This window comes from Ixodes scapularis, unplaced genomic scaffold, assembly GCF_016920785.2.
Source record: "Ixodes scapularis isolate PalLabHiFi unplaced genomic scaffold, ASM1692078v2 PGA_scaffold0__279_contigs__length_252992795, whole genome shotgun sequence".
Classification (NCBI taxonomy): Eukaryota; Metazoa; Arthropoda; class Arachnida; order Ixodida; family Ixodidae; genus Ixodes; species Ixodes scapularis.
Genome location: NW_024609835.1, coordinates 149,637,955 through 149,665,450, shown reverse-complemented (window position 1 = coordinate 149,665,450; position 27,496 = coordinate 149,637,955). Strand labels below are relative to the sequence as shown.

Genomic DNA, 27,496 nt, shown 5'->3' with positions numbered 1-27,496 from the left:
AGTGACTGCATCAACGTAAAAGGATTGGTCACCAATATTTAAGCGGTTATACTTGAGTTGAAGTCTGCAATTTTTTGCCTTTGCAAATTCTAGAAGAATTTTGCGTTCACTTCGAATTTTAGGTGAAAAATCCTCGCTAAGTGAGAATGGAGTGTTCTTTAGCCTCGATCCAAGGGACAAAATATCTTGTTTCTGCTTAAATGATGAGAATTTCGCAATGAGAGGCCTGTTACGATTCGCTCTGAAAGCTCCCAGCCTATGGGCACGTTCGAAGCACGAAGAGTTAATTTCAACTCCTAGAACTTCCTGGCAAAGGGAGACAACTTTAGCCTGCGAGGCGGTCCAGGTTTCGCCAGGGGAGTCAGTTATTCCATAAAAAATCAAATTCGACCTCCTTGATTGACTTTCGAGGTTATCACACTGCGAGGATAGACTCTTAATTTGCGCGGCCATATGGCTCGTAGAGACATTAAGGTGATCCATATCAACCCGCAACTGTGGTAGCGAAGCCAAATTGACTTCGACAACCGTAAGACTGTTCGTTAATTCTCCAATTTTTTCGTCTAATGAATTCTGGTTATTTTTTATTGTCTTTAACTCATTAAGAAGCTCTGTTTGACCCGCCTGTACTTGAGGAAGAATAGCCAGACTCTGCAACATAAGCTGTTCCTGAGCTTCCGTGAGGGGACCCGGGTTAGATTCAACGTCCCCAGCAAGCAATAGTAACAACTTGGCACAATCAAACAAAAAACAAAACACACCCCTATTGAAAAATCCGGCAAAAGCTTCCAGTGACATTCGGTGGAAACGGGTTAATTTCCACTCATTTTCACCAGAGACCAGCGTAGTTTACCAGTTTCTTGGCGGAAATATTACCGGCCGCCACTTCCAGTAACCAGATTTCGCTGGACCTTTTACCGGAGCCTCTTACGGTTAAAATCCGGCAAAAGCTTCCAATGACATTCGGTGGAAACGGGTTAATTTCCATTCATTTTCACCAGAAACCAGCGTAGCCACTTTCGCTTGGATTACCCGCCGCTGGAATACTACCGGAAGCCACTCTCGTTTGCCGGTCGTTTGCCGGACACCGAACTTCACTGGAAGCCAAGACGAGCAGGGGGACTGAGTTTGTAATGGCGGCCGCCAATGCAGCGGCATTCTCGTGAGTGCGTGCTTTAGCTCGAAACGACGTTGCAATTCTGCAAGAAGTGCGTGCAGCGAACTGTTTTGACGATCCAAAAAGGTGGGCAGCGATCACCGGCAACTTGCTTTTTGCGACAGGCAAAAGTCTGGGCCAGAGCAGGTACGAGACCACTCGGGCGGCATTCTCGTTGCGAACGTCGGCGTTACGGCGTTACGGCATTCGGCGTTTGGCGAACGCGCTTGAACAGATTTATGGGACGTGAGTGCGAGTTTTAGCTCGGGACGACGTTGCAACCCTCAAGAAGTGCGTGCAGCGAACTGTTTTAACGATCCAAGAATGTGGGCAGCGATCACCGGCAACTTGCTTTTTGCGACAGGCAAAAGTCTAAGCCAGAGCAGGTACGAGACCACTCGGAGACGACGTGAACGGACACGACCGCTCTCGTGTTCGCTGATCTGCAGGGTATTTAAGATGACTCGTAAAAATGAACTTGGGAACGTATCATGCAACGATTTACTACAGGGGTGCCCAAAGGTGGTGGATTCATCAACTGAAAGTATGAAAACCGACTCTCGGAGTGACAAAAAAAAATAAAAAAAGTTTTATAGCGCAGTTTTTAGGCGCCCATTCCCGCATTTCGCGGCCTCGCCGTCGCCGTAACTGGAGGAAGAAAAAAAAAATTTGAATATTTTCCAGAGGAGGAGAGGAAGGTATAGAAGAGGAGCAGGAGGGTATAGAGGCACGTGATTACCTATTTTAATTAATTGGTGTATATATGCACCATTTATAGGTAGAAGAAAAATACCCAATTAAATTCTTTACCAACAGTATATAGGAAAATCAAAACACCGCAAGAGCTGTGCTCTAACTTCGCATTACAGAGAAACTTAAATGTCTCGCAATTTTTTGTCCCTGGAAAAATTCTCGCCGTCCCTTTTTCAAATCATCAAAATATTATTCTGGTGTTTATTACGACTGAAAAAAAAAGTGTAATGGAGAGGAAACAATTTTCTGATATTATTCGCTTCATTTGTCCAAAATAAATACCACAGTGACCCAAATTTTTATTTATGTCTACATGTGATGCATGAGAAGATATATAGTCCGATTTTTTTGTTTTATTGAGGTGAGCTAATCCTTCCACAATTTTACTAGATGCTTCCACCATTATATTAAACCTGTGTATAAAATCCCGTCGGAATCAAAATGGGAAATGGTTTCATGCCATCAATCCAAAAAAGTCAACGAAGCTAAAGATTTTGTTCCAAATAAAAAGCTAGTTTTATTTAGGAATAAGGGCAGAAAAGACTGATAGAAATACCAACCCACTATTTTTGAAATTGTACCGCAAGGAAAGTTTTTATCTCGGTGTCATTTCATTAAATGTCGTCATGCTTGACTTATAGTTGTTTCCACACTTCTCTGTAGAGCATAATATTGAGACCCAGCATCGTCACATTCTATTAAACCCCCCAGGGTGTCACCATCACTATCCTCCTCCTCTTTTATTTTGTGTGCAAGGACACGTGCTCGTTGGTCTATATGGTAATTTCTGCTTTGCATATCTCTTGGCTTTTTTCTGTGATTATAGCAGCCTTTTTACATGACATGAAGTAAATCACAAATGAAGTTTCTTTCTGTAAGGAAAGTTTATGTACATGCAGCTCTCTTCTGTTTATACAATTTGAAACAACTGAAAGGACTCCTTTGGTACCACCTTAGTGGTGCTTTGTACTTGAGAATAAATTTTGTCTTTGCATTCGAGTATACCGTTCCTACAGAAAACAAACACGTGCAAAACATTTTGTAACATGCTTTACAGTATCAAATTCCCCTATCTACAGTGGGTCAACCAAATGTGATATTTACATAGAATAACATATTTACACAAAAGCGAGTTGAACTAATCCCTCTCAATGCTGTTTGGTAAATCACACACAAATGACTTGTTTTCACTGACAAAGTCTATATACAGGCAGCTGTCCTTGATACTACTGGGCTGTAGGACGGTCAGGGCCTCGCTTTCTGAAAGAAAACATTCCTTGATGTGCGGTGGCATGCATGATTCCTCCATCAGGACAATTGGACGGCAGAGGAGGACACATGTCTGGGCGGGAAGTGACAACAGGATGATTTTTTCAATCTTGTAGTACTCCCCATCTTGTGTGGAGACGACCGTGGTGTTGCTTTTTTCTGGCCTAGTGTAGGCAGCACTGTGGAATACCTTACGGTCAAAGACGAAGCGTTCATACTCTGTTCCAGTGGTGCAAGGTAAATCACAGTGCTGCTCAAGAGCACGCTTTTCCACTGCACTCAAGCTTACAGCGCTTCCACATCCAAGCAGACATGTTCCCTCCACATGGCTTGCATTCTGAATAGGAGGGAAACCGAGAAACCTCGTGCACACATCCTGTTCCCTGTCGGGCAACTTCGCTGTTGCCAGGAGACACTCAACCTGTTGAGCCATCACGGCCCGCTCCAAAATCTGGTCAGGGAGTCCTCGCGCGGCTGACACGAGCTTCACAATCCTGCCATTCCCCCCTTCGAAAACGAAGGCAGAGTGGGCCCAGAGTGGGCCGAGCTGACGGACACAGTTGCATAGGTGTAGCAACTGGTGCACATTAAATGTGGCAGAGGTCACGCCAAACAGTGTCTTGCTGCGGCCAACGAAGGTCTCGAGCAGCAGCTCTGAAAAACAAAACAGAAAACAACGAAGTTGAGTACCCAGACATTATGAGCACATTTTCACATGCCTAAATGCTGCAACTTAATGCTCCATTCTTTCATTTCAAAATTTTTGCTGGCACAGACTGCTGGAAAGGAAGAAAAGTCTCTTCCCGAAACGTCGTGCAATAAAGCCTCTGCCGCTTTTCAAACATTTTTTTATGTGTCTGAATTTGTGCCACGGAAACAAATAAAGTGCAGACAGCGTCCTCCGGTGGGGAGGTGGAGGGAACATTAATGTGCAGGCATGAATTTTATCAGGCCCGCAAAAAATGTGAGTTGCGGGCAATCAGCCTCTGAGTGAGGAAGTGTTGTCAGTGCTCATTATGTGGAATTAACAGCACAAATACAAGAAAAAAGGGATGATAAACGTCAGTTGTTAGTCTGCACTCTATCATGTCTCCCTCAACTATCCTTCCTTGTATTTCCGTTGTTAATTCCACATAATGATCCAACCAACTAGCCCACCAGATGATCGTAATCGGTGCTCGTCATTTTTTTTTCCTGCAAAACAGCCGAACAGCTTGAACAGAGGTATTGCATCAAATTTTGGTGGAAGCGTTGCAACACTCAAGTGGAAACAGAAATATTCACCAGAATTTCGGCGGCGATGCCATGGGCATTACAAAAAATTGAAGAGGCAGACAAAATGCTGGATGAGGGGGAGGGAGGAGAGGAGGTCTCCGCAAAATGGAAGATATTGGGGGGGGGGGGGGGGGCCGGGCCCCATGGGCCTCCCCCGTGGCTATGTGCCTGGGTGATTAAAAGACATATCAAACACTCCAGCTCTACATCACTGGTTGCAGTCACCAGATGAAAACTACTCCAATACATCATCGCCCTCCCTGCCCATTGATATATGCTGCTTCACATTTTTTCCATTAGCCTACTTATTTCGTGCAATGCCCGAAGCTAGTGGGACAATATACTGTGAAATATAGACATTACATGGCAACTGTTGCAATGCATATGAACATCCCCTCTGTTATTATCACCACTTTCATAACTTCTGTCTGCAGTAACACTTTTATTAGCATTCCATGACGTAGCATAATGGCCGAGGCTACATCCACGCGCGGGGACGTAGCCAAGTCGGGAGGAGATAAGGCTCCATCCACGCAAAAGGTCACGTGACTTATAATATAAGCACATAATTTCTTTTGATGTACATATTATGCTTTCTTATAAGTAAATATGGGATATAAAAATAAAGAGGTGACATTTTATTGTTGTTTTTAAAGTTAATATGTCACGTGACCTTACAAAATCTTAAACACTTTATTAGTTTTTTTACTGTTTTCTAAGACTAATAGCAAATATCATGCATCAAAAAATAGTATCAATAAATATCTTTATAGTTATGTTGTCCAGGAGTCACACACGTGTGTAGGCGGCATGCGTGCGGGAGCCCGCACGCACACACGCACACATGGGCTAAGGTCCCCGGGGCTTTAGCCCATCTGTACATCGCTGCTGAGGCGGGGCGGTGAGGCTGGTGGGTCTTCGTCGTGTGTGTAGTTGGCTTGGTTAGAGGCGTTTTAGTGTGAGCTTATGTGCATCAAAGGGGACAAGTGCGAGCCCACCGCTCCGTATGTTCTTGACTTGCGCGCACGCTCGCAATCTCCCAAAGATTGTGAGAGAAGGGAAAACATGCATTAGTCCAAGTAATAACAAACATAATGAGAGCATTCAATCGAGAAAACTGGGTAAATGATTCCAGAAACAGGTTATTTTATGACAAATAAAACAGTAGCCGATGCACAGATGCCACTCGTCCACGTGATCACCAATAAACACGAAGCCCTCCTTGCGGCAGAACTCCTGCAGGAGCCAGTTCACGTCTCCGTGTCGATCATTCAACTCCTGGATTTCGGCACTCTGACTACGCTGACACTCCAACGAAGAAAACTTATTCTCCCACCTCGGAAGGACGGAAGAAAAGACGATTTGCATCGCCGGACTGCAATCCAAGATCTGAGCGGCCAGCCGACGGTATTTGTAACGCACGGCCAAAATCGAGCATTGTGTCAGACACCTTGGAAAACAAAGCCTCAATCCTAATGCCACTAAACGCCCGCACTTCGACAGCCATCCGTTTATTCGAAGAGAAATACTGGGACAAGTATTTCACCATCGAATCCCCGGCAACCAAAACTCGAGGCATATCAGAAGCGCGACCGTGCTAATACACAAAAGGCCAAACTCCTCGACCAAGAAAAAAAGAACTGCCTCCGTCCACGCAGGAAGTGACGTGGTGCGCCGGAAGTGACGTAGTGCGTGGATGGAGCCTTATCTCCTCCCGACGTGGCTACGTCCCCTGGCGTGGATGTAGACACTCCCTAGCATAATAGTCGTGCAAAGCAAAAATAATTAGTTTTTGAAATTTTACTCTTATTCCTGAGTGCCAACTTACCTGCCTGTTGGATCTCATGAAGAGCGATACTGTCCCTCAAAAGGATGTGGACAGCCCCACAGAGCTTTGCAAGCAGCTTCCAGTAGTCTACTGGAAGGATGCCCTGCAGGCAGGGGAGCATGTAGAAGAGCAGCCAGTGGCGCCACTCCGATGCTTTCCAGTAGCTCCGCTCACACAATGACCGAGGAAGCCTGGTGATGCAATGCGGAGGCTTTATGCAGAGAAGCCTAGCGTTGACCCTCGCCAAAGTGGCCGCAGTTCCTGCAATTCAAAACCAGAAGGAAGTTTGTCTGGTCAGCATTCGCAAAACTCGGAAGAACTTAAGCACAAGAGGTATGGCGGATAGGTACTGTACCTATGTAGAAATGCTGGTTTGAGTTTGACGAGGAGAAAAGCAGTTCAGCCACCTGCTTTGCCACTCCCTGCAGCACGCAATGCATGTACTCGACACTGTAGCCAGTGACGAGATCAAAACCTGCGAGCAAGCAAACATCCCCCATTAATTCCATATGACCTCTGATAGAAACCGGGGTGTGGTCACTATAAATAATGATCTGTGAGCCTATAGGTGGTCACCAGCTGTACTGCACTTGAGCTATAATTCTGCTTCAGTTATCCATCCAAAAGGTTTGAGATGGCTAATTATTTAGTAAATTGTGAGATCCCAGTTTGTGGCATTGCAAAGAGACTACATATACAATGCTTTAGAATTTTTCTGCATGAAAAATTTGTGAACTTAACATTTTCTAAAAAATATAAATAATTTAAAATATCCCAAAATACAAAACAATTTACTCCAGTTCCTGCACTGTCGTGGCAAAGGCACTTGTGACCGAATGTGCTGTAGAAATGAACTTGGTGCACATTTTGTGCCTCGACGACGCAAACACTCTCGTCGTCATCTCCGAAAGAAAGCCCCACCAAAGTTTCACTCCAGCGGGAGTGAAACACCAATTTTGTTTTTCTAGCTGTTGCAAGTCCCAGCTTTGACCCTGCTGCCTTGTCCTCCCCCTTTACACCCCCCCCCCCCCCCCCCGAGTGTGTACTTCTCTCTCCCCCCTCACCTCCTGCCAACACTGCCTAGTCAAGCTTTAAGCAGCCCCAGTGCTGGATTTTCGTAATCACCTCGAACAAGGTAGCACTTAGCACAGACTGGACATGAGTTCTGCGTCAACATTTAGCTGGGACTTGTGTCTAATCAGTAGGGCCTCTTAGAGTGTCCCTGCCTTTTTTCTAATTCCCTTCAGAAAGCACAATTTTTTTTTTAATCATTTTGCCCCTATTATGCCAATTTAAAGGTCTTACCTCGTCTTTGTTCGCTTCTCTGGCATACCACTATTTTTAAAATATTTCATTCTGCTTGCACCCATGAGCGGAGACCGCTTCAGCAATCTCCGCTCACAAGCGGAAAATGCACAAGGGGGACTTCAAAGTGACAGGCAGGGCACCAGTACCTTTAGCAAAATGGAGGGACAAAAAGAATTCAGGAACTTTCAGCTCTGCTAAAGATAAGAAAGAAGTGCACTAACTGAAAAAGATGAATTCCTTCGAGAAGAGCTTAGTCTAGATGAAGATTTGTGCTTCACATGCACAAGTCTTACATGGAGTAACTTTGAAAGAACTTAGTGAAAGTACAAAGCAATGCTTGGGAAGAATAGAAGAAGCTTTGTTTGAAATCCTGAAGATATCATTCATTGCAGCCCACTCTCACGAAACTCAGTAGTTCCGAGCATTGGTGTGAGGCAGGGGAAGGCTAGCCTTTTCTTATTATTGCCACGACATTCGGTTTCTGTAGCAACTTAAATTGCTTGTTCAGTTCTAAATCAGCAAAAGTGTTACCCTTTGTGGTATTATGTAATGTTTCCTTGCGGCGCAGTTAACAGAATCGATGCCAAGTTTAATGTGCCTTTTTCACTCACTATATCGGGGTTTTGGAGCCTAAATACCTGCCTATTTTGAACGTTTCTAGTGCTTATATATCCGGGCCAGACTAATCAGTAAGAATATTGTCACTAATAAATAGTGGCGAGGCAAAACATGAGTGAAGAAAATGAATGTTTAATGGGGGCGAACTTTTGCCCAAATTAAAAGGGATAACAGGGCGTCACAGGCGTCGAATCTCGGCATAACAGCAGGATCAAAGCTGGCAATGGAATGAATTCGTACGGCCATGCAGAGCTTCTTTTATAGCCACTTCATTTTCTGGAACGTTCTTACCACAATATTTGGCACTAGAACATTCTGCTACAAAACTTGAAAGTATAAAACAGAGAGGACGAGGACGGGAACAGGACATTCTGATCTAGAACAAATGACAAGATTCTCCAATTTTCGAGAACCACAGGTTTTACGAATTAACAAAAAATGTTATCCAGTCCCGGGATTCGAACCTGGGACTTCTGCGTGATAGTCAGGTGCTATACCACCTGTCGACCGCGACACACATGCGGCAATATGAGTTTAAGCCAAATGCTGGCGTGGCGCTCATGTTCAATGTGGGCCCTGTGCCAACATATTTTAGGTGCCACTGAAAATTCAGCGGTGAGGCTTGAAGCTTGTCTATACTCATTTCCCGCTCAAGAACTATAATGAAAAAGGGAGGCATCTTGCGGAGCGATATTAGCTTCTTTTACGTGGTGAGGTTAAAATACTAAGGGTGCATACAGAACGAGGTATTTGTCATTTTGTCAAATTGTGCACATTGCAAATGCAAAAGAGCCTTGTTTCTTTTTTTGGTAACCAATTCTTGTAAGAATTACTTTGTGCAGCACAGGGATCATGCACAAAACATACTTTTTTCTTGAGGTGATATGAGTGTAGGTGGTGTTGCTCATGCACACTCTCGCACCATCTGAGTGAGTGTGACAATGTTTGAAACCTTATTCCACTGTATCCTAGCTACCCCAGTGGGCCCTATCAAGCGACAACACAGACAGAGCAGCACTGGATGCGGTAGGCTCTTAAACTCAAAGTTACAAAAATTTACTTTAGATCAGTGCGTTCGGAACTGTCAGCAGCTGAGAGATGACATATCGAGCTCGCTTTCCTTGTGCCCTCCATTAGCGCCGCTAATTCAGCATCAGGTTCACAACACGAAAGACCCCGGTTCAATCTACGCCTTCTCCAGAGCTTTTAAGGCATTAACATTTTGTCTGATCGACTTCTGTCTCAAACGACACCCTTCCGCTGCAGACTTTCGTTTCCCAGGATTCAGGAAGGTGTCACTACAGTATGTACACCAACTCTTCAATATCGATTTGAACGGTCCGAAAAAATCGGTTTCTCAACGTACCCTGCTGGAATTTACCAAAGAGGTGCGGCTAGGTGGTGCAAGCATAGAGTTAAAATATTAACGCATGAACTTATCTCATTCAAGAAATATTAAAAAAAAGAACCTGTTTTGGGCAATCTACGCTGCCATTTTGCGGGCAACGCAGACGGTGGTTGTTCGCTTAGAGACGCCGCCGACAATGGCACAACTGAGAAACGTTCGCCAAGTCATGTGCTATCAAAACCCGAATTAGATCACCCCGCATTCTTTCGATGCAGTTGCACCCTCTGTTGGCAGCGTCTTCAAGTGAACAAGCACCGTCTGCGTCACCTGCAAAACGGCGCTGTAGATCGCCCAAGACAGGTTTTTCATTTTTCTTTCGTGAACGAGGAAAGTTCATCAGTTTTAAGGGTACGGAAGCGAAATTTTAGCGCCGATCTTTCAGCATAAATATGGGCTAGGGACAGGCACCACCTTGGAAATATCAATATCGCGCTGACTCCATGCTTGCACCACCTAGCCGCACCTCTGTACGAAATTCCTGCAAATACATTGAGAAACCAATTTTTTCGGACCGTTCAAAGTGAGATCAAAGCGTCGGTGTATAAGTGCTGAAACCAGCCCACAAACATATTTTGTGCTTAAAAAGACACTCGGGGTAGATAAACAGCAAAAAGAGACACACCTGGGAGGTTCATCATTGCTGAAGGGCCTTTGATGCCGTTGACACTATCCTTGAATGCCAGTGCCAGCTGCATGTCGCGGGAAACCATAGCTGATGACCTGAGAGCTGGAGGCTCATCAGCGATGTAGCGCATGCTCCCTGTGAGAGACAACTTTAATTAATCCAAAGCGTTGCATACAAGTCCGTCTCATTACTGCAGGCCACCCAAATCATTGCTATACAGGTCTGTTCACTCAATACAGCAAGCAAGTTGTGTGCTTCTCACGGAGAGGGTAGGGGAGGTGTCAATAGTTACGTTACTCTCCCATCCCCTTATTTTACAGTTCAGTTGTGTCAAACTTTGAAATATGACAAACAGATTTTGGCTTTATCGTTCCACTACACCCTAGCGCACAGAGCATAAATCAATTAATTCAGAATGCCCTTCGAGCTATTTCCCCTCCCGTTTGACGAAGATGGAGTCCTAGTCCATACAGAATCGGTAGATCTCTGACAGGCAAGGCAGGCAGGGCAGTCACTGCTATGACTAGCAGACGACAAAGCTATGTTTCTCCATGTCAGCATCGTCCAATCAGAACGCGGCACCGTGACGTCACTCTTGGCACCTCTTCTACCCTCTCCACGAGAAGACAACTTGCTCGCCGTATAAATATAATTTTTCCCTACCTTCACGGTATTCGCCCGTGATCAGACACCATGGACAGCCATGGTAACCGTTGAACAGCACCATGTTCTGAACTGCTGCTCGTGCCGGGGCATCCACGGAGCAGCAGAGGACGAAGGCCTTGGACTGGTACAGGTGGGACCCATGCTTCCACTTGACGGGCTGCATGGAGTTCACTGCTTCCACAAATGTGCCGATGAAAGTCTGCATATTTGGGTGAGTTTTCCCGAACCAGAGGCCGGCAAGGGTTGGGTGCTTGAAGCGCACATGAGGTGGCAGCTCGTTGATGACGAACTGGATGGGCCAGACAGAGGTCTTTGAGGACTCAAAGACAGGACTACCATCCGTGTTGATAGTCAGCGTCAAGTCATCAACTGCCAACTTCGCCTCTTCACGCATCTTTCGGTATCCCTTGCCCGTGGTGATGTCTGTGATGGGGTCATCGGGGCTTGCAGCAGGTCGGAGCAGGTTCTCCCCGAGGGCATCCTTGGTCTTGCCAATAAGGAACTTGACTTGCTTTTCCATGTCCAGCATCATGAAAAATGAGCCTTGTGCCCTTAGCTTCTTTTGAGTTACCTTCTGCTGGCAAACTTCGCAGTGTCCTGCCGCGCCTTCCATCTTCATCATGCCCTCACAACTTGGGCAGAGGTAGTGGTAGTTAACCAGATCCTTAGTTTTGCCAGCCCAGAGTTTCCGAAAAACATACTTCGTCTGAGGCAGGACATCTTTGCCGAAAATGGTATTAATCATGCAGACACACTGCCCAAGCGCAGTCCAAGTTAAGCCATTTCCTGCAATAAATGACATTACCATGGCAATCGCTCCTGCCTTGGTCGTCTCCGTGTTCGGCAGTTTTTCCGCTCCGAACTGTTCGAAGCACGACGAGAGTATGTCCTCGAACACTGGCCCTGGCTGGAAGTCGGGCGGCTCCTCGTCGAAGTCGCTGGCCGCGCTGCGCTCATCGTCAGACGTCGCGATAAAGTCGCGATCACTCGCCGACTCGCTCATCGGGTCTTCATTGACGCTTCTTTCTGCCGGCACTGGGGATGACGCGCACAGATCTTGGCTGTTACCGTAGTCGATCGCCAATTCTGGCGGCACCGGGGACGACGCGTATACATCTTGGCTGCTATCGGAGTCGATCGGCTCTTGCTCGTCTTCGCTCTCCAGATCGCCACCAATGTTGGAGTCGTCAGATATTTTTGGTGAACTTGGTTCTGATATCGGAGTCCGCGAATCTAAAGTTCCTATTTCTTTCAGCCGGCGGTAATACGTCGACTTGGGAATCAGCAATTCTTCGCCCACATCAAGGTACCGCTTCCGTCGCTTATAGGACGGAAGGCTTGTCATATTGCTATTGAAATTAACGAAATGTGATATTACACATCGCGTCCAGCGATTCAAAGTACAAAGTTTTTAAGAAAATGACGTGAAATGCGGAGAGCACTGCTAGTGAGCGTGGATCCAAGAGCACGAATGCGATGAAACGAGCAGACTGCCGCACCCAGCGTTGCCCAACTGCTATGTCGATAAACAAATTATGCTTGTTGATGATGATGCGTTTGTGCTTGTTGAGCCAAATATAAGCTGCCTTAGCAAATATATGGTTAAAATAATGACTACTAAAGAAAAAAAAATATTTAGTGTATATGGATATAGTTTTTCGTTTACTACTCGCGTTGACATCGTCGAAGTAAGCCAATTCAGAAATGTTTTATTTGTTTAGCCAAGCCAATTCAATCCGCACAGCTTGTCGCTTTGTTACTTCAGCGACTTTAGTTTGTTTACGTGGTTTACGTTGTTTGTCTTTCTGAACCTCGTACTGCTCGTAGTTCGTCAGCATGTTCGCGTACGTTCGGTACGCGCAGGACGGGCAACGTGCCATTCTTCCTGTTTCACTGATAAAAGAGTTCAGTCCGGAGACACCAGGCGACTTCGACAAGTTGTCTAGGGTACAGGCGTATTGGCGTGGCGAAGATGGTGAAGACGAAGGCTACTACCCAGCCTTCGTGAACGAAATGGCAGGTAAGTGATAGCATTGCTCCTTTAATAAGTTACTGTGGTAGACTATTTGAAGCATGCGGACGTATTAAATTTCCCAAGTGTGCTATCGTATAAAGCCCCTCGATGTGTTTGCGTTTGTCTTGCAAGTAGCGTCAAATGCGCAAGTGCACGAGGCCCATGTCTCGAGCGGCCCTTGGAAGCAAATGGCGGCGCAGCACGGAAATGAGCGGGCCTTGGAAGCGAATGGCGGCGGAGCACCCGCTCATGGCACGTGTCTGGCGCGCTTCCACAACAATGGTTGGCGGTACTTGTAAAAAACGCTTTTATCAAGGGGCTTTACTATCGTATGTTGCACGGTGCCATCTACCGCGCTCTATTGTTTCCTTTCTTCGAACGAAGTGGACATTTGGCCGGCACGGCATCTCGGGTTTGCGATATTCCCGTTGTTTGTAGTGCCGGCGGTCGCAGTTTTATGGTAGGAGCGTTGTTTTCCAACCCAGATGCCGTTATAGCTCGCGTACGCACGGGTCGCCGATTAGTCCAATGGTGAATTCCACTCGTAGATCCGGAGCGCTTTCCAAGATCCGCGAGGGAGGCGAGATTCCGCTCCGTGGGACCCGCTCAGAATCGACGAGGGGAAGATAAACTCGCATTTTCCCCCGCTTCCCCCTCGGTCGTTCAAATGGCCTCTGCTCGAGCTTGGCAAGCCCACCAACGCCTCAGCCGACTGATGTTTCCGACGACCAGTGAAAACTGTCACTGTTTAGCTGCAGAAATAACACGCGACACGGGCCGGGCGAAAATGTCCGTACCGTGGAGCCCGTTTCACGAATAACGAGGTAGACGTCCGCGTTCGCCACCGTCAAATACCTTTTGGCCGCCTCGACGCTGCGGGGCACGCACAGCGATTGCCATAAGTGGAGTTCAGATTGCTGGTATGACTTGAATAAACACAATGAGGTAACAAACCATCACATGCACGGTCGCTGCCTAATCTCTTCTTGCTTTATTGCACGAGGAAACGCCGGCGGCATGCAGTGTAAAAAGGTAAACAATCATTGGCTGCAGAATGAGCAGGCCTAACCTTGCGTCTGCCTCCAGATTTTCTGTCGTTCTTTTTCTCGTTCTTCCTCTCACGATCACGCATGTCAGCACTTACGATTTACCACGCTCCAGTCCCGGCTTTGTATACCTGATTCATGGGATGTAGAAGCATTCGAGCCGTCACAATCCTGCGTAAACAACCAATGCATCCAAACAGATCCAACCTGACGGCCCGATCGACCGGACCGGTCCGGCGACCTCGCCAACCTCCCCGCGCATGCGCACTGTCCAGTTAAAAAGGAAATTACGTATGCGCTCGGTCAAGTTTTGGATAGATCTGTGAAATCCCGCGGAGCAAGTTCGGCGGGGTTGGAGGCGCTCCATGGAGCGGGTGCTGCCAGAGATCTTAGAGCGGAGGACGGCCAACTCGAGCCAGATCTGCAAGTGGAATATGCACGCTCAAAAGGGGGCGCTTTTGGAGTGCTCGAGATCTGCGAGCGGAATTCACCATAAGATCGTGGGCTGTTCTGTTTCGCATTGTATCAGCGTGAACCGCTTTCCTCTTGCAATGCGCGACTTAAAGTGAAAGCTGACATTGCAACAACTCCAATCTCCCCCTGCTCACCTCAGCCGCTTCAGTGGCCTGTGCATAGAATTTTGATAGCTGAAATTAATTCAGGGTTGTTTAAAACCATCGCGGAACGGCGCACGCGGGGTGAAACTTGACGTTCATGAAACATTTTTAAAAGAGTAAAGCTATTTGCACTATGTCGCCCACCTCGACCGGAAATGGGTATACGCACGACGCAAAACTCGTATAAATCGAATGGTTACAACGAGCTTCCGAAGCGGTGGCGTAGCAGAGTGCAGAGCCGTATACAGAGATATTGGTCAATGGGAGGCGCGGGCAGAGCCAGGGAGTGCACCAGACGCAGAAAGTGGGCTTGACATGCTCTCTTGGCCAATCAGAAGCCGAAAAGAATCCCCTAGCGGTGGTAGCGAGAAACTGTTTTAATCAAAGGTATATGTTTGTATATAGTTTTAATAAGCACATTAGAGTGAGGTGTAGTAACCCTTCATGACTGAAAATATGGTGAACGTGATGTTTCGATCATGATCATGCAGAAAGGTGTAAGAAATGAATGCGTTGCTCAACTCTGTTCTGCTCGGACAGAGTTTGACCGCTCGGACGGCAGATTCTCAGCGCTTGGCGTACGGATTATGTCAATCATTTCGCTCGTCGCACTCTTCCACCATGATTTTGGATGACCGTGATTGAAACATCACGTGTTCCTTATTTTCAGTCACCAAGAGTTACTCCGATGCACTTGGCGCGGCCACGGCCAGGGTATTATTTCCGGCTTCTGGTTGGCCACATTCAAATTTCTGAAGACGCCCTGGAACACGCCCAGCCCACTTTCAGCCAATGGCGCCTCCACATTTGTCTCCTATACTTCCCAACAAATGGCCAAACTCTCTACATATCAACCGCCAGTGTGGGCATACTTTCTTTTTTTAGAACATTTTTTTTGTGAACGTTTGGCGATGTTTACGACATTTCTTTTTTACGATTAACACTGACAAAAAAAAAAAATATTGTAATGCAATTAAATGCAAAGTGCAAGCAAGCTGGACAAGAATGACGAAAATTTTCATCATTCTTGTCCAGCTCGTTTGCACCTTTGCATTTAATTGCATTATAATAATTTTAAATTGCAAGCTTCACCCTTGTTGGTGTTAGATTGGTGGCGGCTGATAGAACCCGTTTGCCCTACTGACGTCTAACCCCTGGTTAGCTTAGTTCATAGAGCGCTCCACCTGTAACGCAGATTGCAGAGGTCCTGGGTTCAATACCCGGACCAGGGGGATTTTTTCGGTCGCGCACCAGTCACCTAGCTGTGTTTGGAGATTTGTGTTTGTCTTTTGTCCCTTTTGTTCCCCTTCTCCAGGGATGATTTTCATCAAAACCAAATGTTGTCGACGAAACTTCGCAGAACTAAATGGTATGGGACTCCCTTTCCGAAGGTGCAATGCCGCAAAGCGGCGTGTACGGTTTAAGTTTTGTAATTAGGAGCCGTACACTGTAGCCGCGAAGGTGAATGCAGGGGGGGGGGGGGGGAAGGGTGTTAACGCGTTCACCAGTGATACACGCACCGTCCGAAAAGGGTGACCCAAATGGCAGGAGCTCTCCGTGTAGTGCGTATAGCCATTTCCAGTCGAGATGCACGGCGTAGTGCGTATAGCTTAATCCCGAGCACTTGTCTCTAGAACCCACACTGCAAAATCCCCGTGTTAACTCCCCTACCCTAAAAATCCCCGCCTTTCAGAAACCAGATCCGACCCGTTACCAGTTCCCCCAGCCAAAGAAAGTGCCTACAGTGGTGACCTAGGGGCCTGCATGAACTTGCTATCCATCGTTGTATTCTCTTCATGTAAACCTTACCACAACTATGATTAATTACCCCCATATCATACCTAAGTTTTGTTATCACTTGATTGTCACCTGTCAAACACAAGCCTGTGTTGTTTCCTATGTATTATTTTAAGTTTAAGTTTTAAGTTTCAGTTTCGTTGGCAGTCACGTTCGAAAGAGGCGAAAGCAGTACAGGAAAGTCAAGGCTATATGGAAGGTCAAAGCACATTTGTCCAGTGGCAAGCCAAACACCTAAAAGTTTGTCAAGCTGATACAGTTAAGCACTGCGACATTTCTCTTATCCGAATATATACAGTGGGTTGTGAATAACTATCCTACACTTTGCAATATTGACGAGCAATGAACTGATATGGACCCACTTGGGAAGACAGTGTCTTCACTAGAAAAAAATAGCTGGGGTGATCAAAGGGATGGCTGCAGGTGCCAAACAAAGGAGCTAAACACAAGAATAGGGCATCATAAGGATAGGGCATCATAAGGGATTCCAACAACAGGGTTTTTCATATGCCAAAAGGGGGATGGCATGTCGTAGGGACAAGGAGATAACTGCAGCTGTGGAATCGTTCTATGACTCTGACGAAATCCTGTGGGATCTGGACAAGCATGCGCTGTAATGTGGTATCTATTTCGTCTCTGGTGAACAAAGTTGCCTAGCACCCGCTGTCTCTGCATGACAGCACTGGTGGTGAAACTTATTACGAATATAGTACAACCATTGCATTATGAGCTGAACCCGGATTTTGTATGAGGCGAGTCTAACTTCAGTCATCCAAGTGCTGCATACCTGACTGCATGGCACTGGCACTGGATTTGGCGAAGACAGATGTCTGGTGTGCACGGTCTTTGGTACCTCGTTTATTCATTCCCTCCCTTGGAAGCCCACATATCACCTGGCATGGGCAGCTAAGACTCCTCATGAGTGTTTTGTCACCGGTGTATAATTATCTATGCCTTGCGCCATGGCTGGTTGGTGCTTGGTGGTGGAGTGGTTAAGCTGTGTAAATGTCTACTTATTTAGCTGCTTTGTAGCTTTCACAACTAAAGTTGACATTTACAGGGCACGACTGTTCCACCACTATGCACCAACCAGCCAAGAAGGCACACCACGGATATATATTCATTGGTGACAGGATACTCGCAAGATGTTTTAGCTGCCCATACCAGGTAATGAATATGCTTGAAACGGAAGAAATGATTAGGGAAGATGCTAGAGACCATGCATACCAGACACCTGCCTTTGCCGAATCCGGCGCTTGTGATGTGCAATCAGGTTTGCAGCACTCGGATGACTGAAGTTAAACTAGCCTGGTACAAAGTCCGGGTAGATCAAACTGATATGTCATCTTTTTTTTTTTTTTTTTCAGAGACTTTGGATAGTTTGCACATGACATTGAAGCGTGGCAGGTCACCTTTGCCACGGATTATTTTGAGCAAGTCACACCAGCCATCCAAGAATCCCTCTGTTGCAAGCAAGGTAATCTCACAAATTTCCGTTTTCTTTTGGTATTATAACCGAATTCTATTGCAATCAATAGGATGCAAGGCAACTTAAGCGGAAGAGGAAGGCGGAGGCCCAGCATGTTCAGCTCTCAAGCATTTTGTCAACTTTCAACCGAAATGGCAAAGCAGCAGTGGTAAGGAAACAGGCTAATGCAGTTATTTCATGATTGTAGTTGCCAAAGCAGCAACACAAAACCAGAACCTTAAGTTTATAGCATCAGTGCTGCTCAACATGTTTTTTTTACATCTAATTATTGGTCCTAATATCCAGGAGTCTGCACCCAGTACAGCCATGTCAAGTTGTGAGAAAAATGTGGTGGGAGATGGAGAATTGGACCTCAAGGAGCTTTTGCGAGCCAAGGAAGAGGAGCTCAAGATAGTAAAAGCGAAGCTCCGCAAGTCTGAAGCAACCTGCAAGCGCCTTCACCTGGCTCTACTTGACAAGATTGGTGTGTATACGTTTTGCACCCGGATGAGAACAATGAAGTGCGACTCTCAGTAACAACACTCTCTTGTATTGTTGGGCAGAAATCGCCAGGGATAGGGCACTCAAAAAGCCTTGCTGCCAAGCCCCCCTTGAAGGAGCTGTGGTGGCGGAATTTATTTCGTTGCCATCAACTTCTACTGCAGGTAAGATTAGTAACAATAGTTCCCTTTCGCCTCGCGTGCTGCCAGAGGGTGGGGTCGAGTTCAGGGCTGGTACAGACACTTGTCCGTGCCAGTCCTCTTCCTGTGTCTTTTACTTCTGTTGTATACTGTAACTGTGGCTTTTGTGTCTTATTTATTTAAATGTTTGTTCTGGTTATAGGTCTTTCTCAAGGTGTGCTACAGGAGCTGGTGGCACTACCATCAAATGCAGGTGCTGATAATTTCACATGCCTTAACGAAATATGCAAATATTGCAGGTAAATTGCCTGTCCTACTTAAAAAAGTACTGACACCCCAAAATGTAATTTTTTTTTTTAATGGCTCATGCGACTGAAAATGATGCCTAAAGGGTAACTGCAAAGAAAAGAAAGTGTTTTTTTAACAGCCTAATTGTGAGAAGCATGTCACAAAACAAATGTTCCGGGAAAAAAAAAATTTTTTAGCAATATTTACGCCACGGGACGTAATTTAGTCGGAAGTCAGAACCTCTCCATATTTGACTTTGTCTCTTTACTCTCTGGCACTGCCCCTAGTTTCAAGTTGCAGTTTCAGTAGACATACGTGCTAGCTGCCAGCAGGTACAAACTGCTCTAAAGCAGGTAAAGGACTGGGAAGTCGGGACGGTGCGGACTCCGTGTTTCGCACTTTTCGCAAGGTGACTAAGGAAGTGCTTTTGCAAGGTACGCGGAATATGCAACCGATTTTGTTATGCCCGTCGTTTGCGTCTTTTCAGCAAAACAAATAAGATAATCTACAGAGCCGCAATCACTAGCCAAGATTTGCGATAACAGTACACATTCATTCAAGCAACTTTACTTAAGATGGTTCGGAAGCAGAGAAAAAAATCTGTCTGCTAACGCAGAATTCGGACGTCCGAAGGCTTCTGCAGACAGCTAATACGTTGTGCCATGTTTTTTATATAATAGCTGTGTCTAGTCTACGGCTTCCGGAGCGATATGACGAGAACGTAATTGGGCATGTTTGTCGCTACGCGAATGCTCGATTGCCTCCAGCCAAAGAGCATTCCTTTCGGGGCGACATGGCTGCTGGAAGGCTCGCTGTCGAAATCACTCATCTGGCATCTCTAAAAAGCCGGCATTTGCACGTGCCAGCAAAAAAAAAAGAAAAAAAGAAAAAAAAAAACGCTAGGCCAGCAAAGAGGAAAACAAAAGAACCGCACTATGAAAGCCAAAACCCCGCGTCTCTTCCTATCACTACTAACACCTGCGACAGCTGCTAAACACACACTTCTTCACTTCAAGAAGTCTCACTCAAGCACCTGGGTCAACACGACACACTGATCACTTGGGCAAAACGACTAGTCGAGGTAGGCGAGACAGGCGGGAGTAGAGACTTCGGCGGCCATGAAAGAATGGCGAAGCTTTTGTTCGTTATGGTATGAATCCAAACGGAAGTGCCCGTCTTGTAAACCTTTTGTAAAGATAATAACTCTCATCACATGGGTTATTCTTTAAACGTAAAAATATGCCGCTCGAAAGGAGATTACATTATATAACAAAGGTTTAACAACCAAGATCTAAGCTGTCAATCAACCTCTTATCCAGTGAGAAGTATAGCAGCCAATCGAAGCTAAGCGTCGCAGAACACCAACTTTATGGCGTGCGATTTAAAACGGACGAAGTAGCCGCAAACTAAAATCGGTCTCACGCAATAAATATTGCTGAATATTGCTGTAAAAAAATATTTTTCCCCGCGGAAAATTTTTTTTTGACATGCTTGTCCAAATTAGGCTGTTTAAAAAAAAATCTATTTTTCTTTGCCGTTACCCTTTAACATCACCCTCAAAATCTGAGGCTTGGGAACTAATTATTTGTGCATCAATGGGCGCATCGATGGCGCATATCCCCACCGAGCGCCGAGCTCGGACGCCTTGTTTCTTTTATCTCTGCCATCATTCCTATGCTCTTTCCGCCTCTGCAGATACACATTCCATGGTGACTTGGCAACTCCTCGCTCTCTTAGGCTACCTTTTCCAATGACCGTGGGGAGTTGGGGAGAAAACGGAAAGAGATGACTGAGGTTGTCACTAACACCTCCCGGCTCTGATTTCATTAATTTCGAAACAATGGGCAAGGTTTGTTCGAAATAGCCTTAAAAAATATGTTTCCCGAATATCGCTGTTAAATGTTGTATTCTTTACGTCATCGCAGTGAAGAAGTGAGGAGGCGTCCGTTTGCGACGCTATCCTGAAACTTCTGGAGCAATCAAATAAATTTGAATTTTGGGGTGCCAGTGCCGTTTAAGGACGTGGGGCTAAGTATGCTTTACAAACCCATCCATCCACCTTTGCAGTATGCTTTGCAAAGGTGGATGGATTATTTTGCTCTTGCCAGTATAGTATTCTCCAGCTTGAGGACCTTCCCTGAATCAACACAGCATCGCATTAGTGTTTTAGTTTGTGTGTATTTAATTGTTTCAGAGCCTCCTCTGGCTCTGTACAAAGGCCAGTGTCATGCTGGGTCATCAAGTAAACATCCATAGCTGAATAGTCTACACAAAATTGTCAAATGAGAATGCTTGTCTGCTACGGACCTCAGGTTCCCTGCCGTACCAGCCGGCGACGCCTGCCGTGGTGGAGAGCCTTGCAGCATCCCGTGGTGCCTTGCCATGTATGTTTTGGGTGCTCACTCATGTAAAAAGCAAAGAAAGAACTGTGCTTTTCTTTGTTTGATTTCAGCGCCGGATAGCCTGCCTGTGGAGATGCAGCAAGAGCCCCCACATCCTTCCTCGGCCGCGATGCTGCCATCATCACCAGGCTGTTCCTCGAATGACGGAGGCATGTGCTCTTCTATCTTGCAATTTTCAACCAAACTTTGTGCTGGACACTGGCTTTACGGTAGCACTTAGAAGTGCATATAGTTTCAGATCAAAATTTTTAGACTGCCAAGGGGTGTACCATATTACGAGGGCTCAGATTTTAAAGTAACGATAAAACATGTAAGCTTTTGGCAGTTTCTGGTTTTTCTCAAGTCAGACTTGTAAAAGCAATAAAACTGTTAAAGGGGTCGGGAAATGTTTTTAAAAAATTTGCGCTATGTGCGATATTTTGATTGCCGGTCTTCTATTAGGTAACCAATGCGCATTTGTTTTATCGTCCGGATTAATTTATTAGCGTAAAACGACAATTTCGGTTTCCTGGTCAGCTTCCCTCTGAATTCTACGGCTACGTCACATCAAGACAGCCAATCGGGAAGTTTTCCTTTCTGACGTCGCGCGTAGAAGTCAAAGGCGAACCAGATATGTTTCTCAGATGCAAGATGTCCGATTGGCTTGCCCTCCCCGAGCTTCAGCGTCGATTAATCGAGCGAAGCAGACTTCCCAGCTTTGTGATTTATGCGGACACACCCCTCCGAGGAGTACGAGACCGCTTACCATCCGACGGCGACAGCGAAGACGGGGCGAGCTCTGAGCAGCGAGATTCGCGGTCAATGGCTCGAAGCCAGGCCGCTCTTCGTTGTGGATCGTCCGGTAACTTATGGAACCGAATGTCGTTCGTTTTACCATACCTCGTGTTGCACTCTCTCACAAGACACACGGTCAGCATGGCGATTGCTGAAGCGCGCACACAACAGACGCCAACGACGCCAAGCACACACAACAACCTAAAGTTGATAAAAACAAAACAGCGCAAAGACAAGGACGAAGTAGAAGAAACCACAGGACACAGCATTGCGCTGTGTCCTGTTGTTTCTTCTACTTCGTCTTTGTCTCCGCGCTGTTTTGTTTTTATCATGTCTACTTACCAACTAGCCCCAAACGTTTTCGTTAATAAACCTAAACTTGCCGCGCACAGAAAATGCGCAGCGGCAAGCAGACGACAGGGCGACAGGAGCGGGGAGGAGCCGACGTTGCTATGGTTCCCGGGCGACGGAAGTCTCGAATGTGTTTAAAAACGAAACTTACCTGCAATCACGTGATATAGAACTTCCGAATTAATTTTAGAACGGCAGTAACTTCCTCACTATTTTCATAACTTACTTTTTATTATTGGAACACAATATAAGGTACAGTAGATCCTCAACTTTACACAGGTCTTATTGTGACGTTTTGTTGCTCCAGCTGGGCAACGATGTCGCATAGTCGTTCCAGGCACCCCAAGAAACACTATTTTCAAACACTGTTCATAAAATGTGGACGGGATATTTGGGATTTGGGATCTTTGAGGCCTCATCAATTTTATAAAATTAAGACTGTTCATATCTATTTTCTTTGCACAACCCCTTTAAGTTTTTCCAGTAAAAATGACCTCAACATTTATACCCATATTTCTTTGTGCATCTTTTCAATGGTCTCTGTCTTGACCTGATATTCTTGTATGCATAAGAAAAGCATCTCTTTGCTAGAGCCTGCCTAATCAAAGCAAGAAGCGGTGCCGTGCACGTGCATAATTGTTTCTTTGCAATTATCGTAGCATACCGTGCATCCGCCCATTCCACATTAAACGCCCATTCCAAAATTTCTAAGATCTGAGGAAGTGTGCACAGTAGATTGATATGTAAAATTGATGACCGGACAAGCGCCCATCCCCTATTTTTTTGCAATTATCTCGAAATTTTGAGTGGGCGCTTGTCCGGTATTTTACGGGAGACCTGCTGCTGTTTTATCCAAGTGTCCCGGCCCGCACTCCGGGAACTCTAAAAACACAGTTCCGCTGCTTCCGTCTTCTGGCTGCTCTCTCTTTGGATTGCCTTCCCGTGCTGTTGACGCTTTCATAGTTTTCTTTTTGCTCGTCGTCCTCCCTGTGCAACTTATGCCAAGTTTAACTTGGGCTCTGCCACTGTACAAACCTTGTGCCGCGACAGTTACCATTTTGAGCTAGTGTGCTGAGATTGTTGTAGGACTTTTGGCTTTGGCTTTGGGTAGGTGTATGCCAGCTCTGGATGTTATTGCTAAGCACACTCTAATGCTATGCTATGTCTGCCACTGCTTTTCTTTTAGGGCCACAGCAGGAGGAGGCTGCTTCCCTAGCTCCGCCAGCTCCAGCAGTGTCTGTGCCAGCGGTAGTACTGCGCGAGCCAGCGGTAATATTGCACGAGCCTTTGCCACCTGGTAAGCATTCATCTTGTGCGATGCATCAAAAGCAGTGCTTCTTAACACGACAGCGTTAAGGAGCTCGCGTCCCAGAAAAGCCGACGTCGGCTGCGTGATGCGAAAATCCTGATTGATCGATAGGGTCATGGCATCACAGCCACATGACCTCGTGCGGGAAGTTCAAACAATGCAAAAATCAATTTGTTACTTTTTTTGCATTAACTGAGCCTGATAGCAACCACTTCACATGCTCCTGAAGGGACCAGACTGATTGGATTGCGAGTGCCATTACAGTGCAGTCCCGAGCATTCAAATTTAAGGGGAACCAAAGCTTTAGTAATGCAGAGTTTGAACTGAAGGTAATCTCATTTAGCAAGGTGCCAATGCTCTTTGCTATGTGAGGAAGGATGTTCTGTTGCAAAAATAGAACTGATTTGTTTTGATCAGATTTGAAATGCAAGGTAACGACATTGGAGACTTGTAGGCCTTCCTGCACATTGCAGCCATGCAGTGCTGAGAAAATTTCAGGTCGCAAAAACTGTACAAATAAGTTAGCATATGAATAATAGAGCAGTCTGAAAAGTGCACAGATTACAAATATGAACTTTACTGCAGACAAACTGACTTAAAAGGTAGCTGAGAGTGCCTTGCCTAATATTGCGCTTTAATGGCACATCTACTTTTATTTGCACGAGCATCACTGGCAACGGTTGTAGGGGCGGCTGGCGCGGTCACCGTCAAGGTCTGACTCGCTTATTTGCTGCGCAAGTTTTCAGATCAAGTGAATGCTCTGCTCTCTTCAGGAACATAGACAGTGGCTCTAGTTTGTAAGTAGCTTGCTGCTTGTGACAGACGACTAAAGCATTCTCTGCCTGCGCAAGGAAATACACTGAGGGTGCTGTCACGTAGCTCCCAATTTGCATTGGATTGGCTCAGCTATTCATAGCTTCTGCTATGTGTAGCTTAGAAGGAAAAAAAAATGCAGGAGAGCTTAGGCAGGATTTCGTCTATCATGTTTCATATAAGAAAGGAGTCTGAATCTTGTTTCATGGGCATTCAAAAGGCAGTGAACAAAATTGCTTTGCTTTTTATTGAATTGGACAAGTGACTTTTGAAGTGTGCTGGTGGGTGAGAGGACGACGAATTGCTCTAAAATACCGAACATCCGCTTATTCCACAATAAGCGCCCACTCCACAATTTTTTAACATTCTGGAAAATATGCCGAGGGCCCATTTTTGCATATTGATGTCCTAAGGACCACCGATCCCCCAGAGCATCATTGAAAACCTCCAAATTGCCTGCTTTGATAAAGATATAACATGCGTGAAGCAGTTTAAGGCATCCTGAAAAACCACCTAACTTGGATGTGAATCTCGTTGCCACAATCTTTTTCGGCCGTCGCAATCCTGGTAAAGGGAGCTGCGTCACCTTAGCTCTTCTCTTATGTGGAGGCATTGTCATGACGATTCGCGTGATTTGTCGCTTTGGCTGCTCAAAGCGGGGCTGCGTTACGCGCAGATCATAGTCAGTAACACATCAGAACTACTTTTTCACGCCTAAGTTAGGAGGCTTTTCAGGACGCCGTAAAAGGGTGTACATGCGTTACGTCTTTCAAAAAATAGGTGATTAGGGGGTTTTCGATGATGCCCAACAACATTCTAATAGAAACCTTTTTCTTTAAATTATAAAAAGTTCATGAGTGAATTTGAGGTAAATACCCGGTTTTTAGCTGCTTTCTCGAACATGTTTACAAACAAACCGGAGCACCCCTAGAAGACGCGCAGTGGACGGTGGGCAAAAAGCCCACCGTCGCCCATAAACAAACCATTGAATTGCGTTGTTTTCGGCGTCGGTGGGAGCCCCCCTTGCTCTTTTTCGCGTTGGAATTGTCGATTCTACGTCCTCCTAACAATGTCTGACTACTTGAGCGGCTTCAGCAAAATCAACGAGGCAAAACTTTGCGTGAATAATGTTACTTGCGGCGATTCATTTCACGTGGACGCCGCAGAATGGGCGCTACAGCCCGACTCGCACGATAAGATTCTGCTCGCTATCTTCAGTCGCGACGTCGCTCGGACTGCAAAAGTGTGGACCGCAGCTGATATGATGGACGTAGATACTGAAAACTGCAAGTAGAATCTGGCATTACAAATCGGCGATGGCCACTGGTAACAATGATCAACATCTTCTTGTATCTACTGTTTACACTTAGCCTACTTACCCCAACGAACCTTCAAATGTGTTTTGAGGCCTGCACTTAGTTCTTATCGCAATTACCGGGTCAACGTTTGGTTTACGGGCCGCTGTCGTTTGAGCGAGCTGACGACAAAAAGCAGACAAGTTCTAAAGAGCAGACGAAAGTTCGAACGATCAGGCGGCCGTATGAATTTGAAAATGCACTGAACCCGCGGGTGGCCCGGACAACTTGGCGGTTTTCTCTCGTTCATGTTGGAACACAACAAATACATCTGGCGACCACAAAGTGTTGCCCGCACAAGCAATCGTAGTTCGACAGCGTCTCGCTTACCCTTTTCACTGCTACTATCCACGCACTCAGACGAACGGAGCGGGCAGAAACACATGAAAACTGATCTTCAAACCTTTCCAGACTCTTTTGGTACAGCCCCCGTCGCAGCATTTTGACGAGAACGCCGGTTTTTCGTGTGGTTTCTCCGAAACGAACACCAGAATGCATGTCTCGCACGGCGACTTCTGCCCACCGCCCCAGACCAAAAATGGGCCCGACGCGCCACCACTGCGGCGTGACGTAGGAAAGTTGAGTTTGTGTATAACAACGCAAACTGCAATTACGTAACTTTCATGTTTTTTTTAGAAAAATCTCTAGTTCAACAAAAAACGCACTGTATATTTAGTGAATGCAATGTCAGTGTGAAGAACTGCTTTCTAGTTGTCTCTCACCAATGATGTTTATGTTAACAGTGCCCGAACAAAGGCTGGAAAATGTCCATCCGGTCGTGGAACCGAAGCTGTTTGAAGTGATTGATGGCCAGGTAAGTTGTCATGATATTTTGTGTACAAGATTTGCAATTCTACAGTTTTTAAGGAGGTTCTGGAAGATGAACCGAAAATGAGAAGTGAGCTTGTGCATGTGTTGTGTTTTGCAGGTGCACCTTAGCCCAGGTGTCTCCATACCAGAGCCAAAATTCAACTTGGCGCTATTGGCCAAAACTGACTCAAAATGTGTTATTGGAGCGTCCCGGTCCCTCTGGACAGATGATGAACTGGCGTCAAGAAGCGTCACCGGAACAGCTTGTCGGAACAAGCCAGGCTCCAAGGCCAAAAAAGAAGCGACGCCTGCAAAGATGGAGGCACTGAGGAGTGAGTGGCCATAAGACTAAATGAGAGTGATGACAGTGGGTTGAATCTCAATCCTGATTCCTTGGCTCTCATCAGCTAGATTAAATAATTGTATTTGGGGTGTGTTCAGATAAGTTTAAGCATGTGTCCCCAGTTAGCATTTTTGTTTTTCTTCATATTTTTATCTGCTACTCCCCAATATATAGAAAAAACAATATCATAAATGTTTTCTAAAAAAGAAACTTGACTGCTTCCATACAGCAACACCGTATTTTCAGGGCTTTGTTGGTTCTGTCACGTTTAACTGCATGTCAAAGCAAATTAAAAAAAAAAAAACGATAACTGATTGTTTTTCAAGAAGCAGTAAATTATAGTTACTGTATTCTTGAATGTTTACAGAATTCTAAAAATTATATATCACAGATGAAAAATTAACAAATTTGACTGCTCTAACATTTTTGTGACTCATTATGTCTTAAGGATATTAAACTGAGATCTTTTTCATATGTCCTTCACAAAAGTGTCGCTTATCAAAAAATAAATTGATGGTCTAGTTTATAATTCAAAATATTCACAGCGCTTCAAAATATCCAA

General features: G+C 45.7%; 1 protein-coding gene and 1 long non-coding RNA gene across 2 annotated transcripts; one reads left to right on the top strand and one right to left on the bottom strand.

The window, feature by feature from the left end:
* Positions 1-3,047: 3,047 nt before the first annotated feature.
* On the bottom strand, positions 3,048-11,424 carry LOC121048414. Its single transcript, XM_040504728.2, has 5 exons — positions 10,904-11,424; positions 10,238-10,375; positions 6,637-6,756; positions 6,282-6,542; positions 3,048-3,832 (listed from the first exon to the last, which is right to left on the bottom strand). The coding sequence occupies exons 1-5, from the start codon at positions 11,298-11,300 to the stop codon at positions 3,048-3,050; spliced, it is 1,701 nt and encodes a 566-aa protein (XP_040360662.2). The 5' UTR covers positions 11,301-11,424.
* Positions 11,425-23,584: 12,160 nt separating this feature from the next.
* LOC120848719 lies at positions 23,585-26,895 on the top strand. Its single transcript, XR_006077684.1, has 3 exons — positions 23,585-23,601; positions 26,525-26,595; positions 26,710-26,895. It is a non-coding gene; the product is annotated as an uncharacterized LOC120848719 (long non-coding RNA).
* Positions 26,896-27,496: the final 601 nt, after the last annotated feature.

Bases quoted from the DNA above. Each gene is read 5' to 3' on its own strand.
- LOC121048414 (XM_040504728.2), bottom strand. From the start codon at position 11,300: ATGCGTGAAGAGGCGAAGTTGGCAGTTGATGACTTGACGCTGACTATC. The intron at 10,376-10,903 runs GTAGGGAAAAAT...TGTCTCTCACAG, and splicing joins CACGGGCGAATACCGTGAAG to GGAGCATGCGCTACATCGCT. The intron at 6,543-6,636 runs GTACAGTACCTA...TTTGAATTGCAG, and splicing joins AAACCAGCATTTCTACATAG to GAACTGCGGCCACTTTGGCG.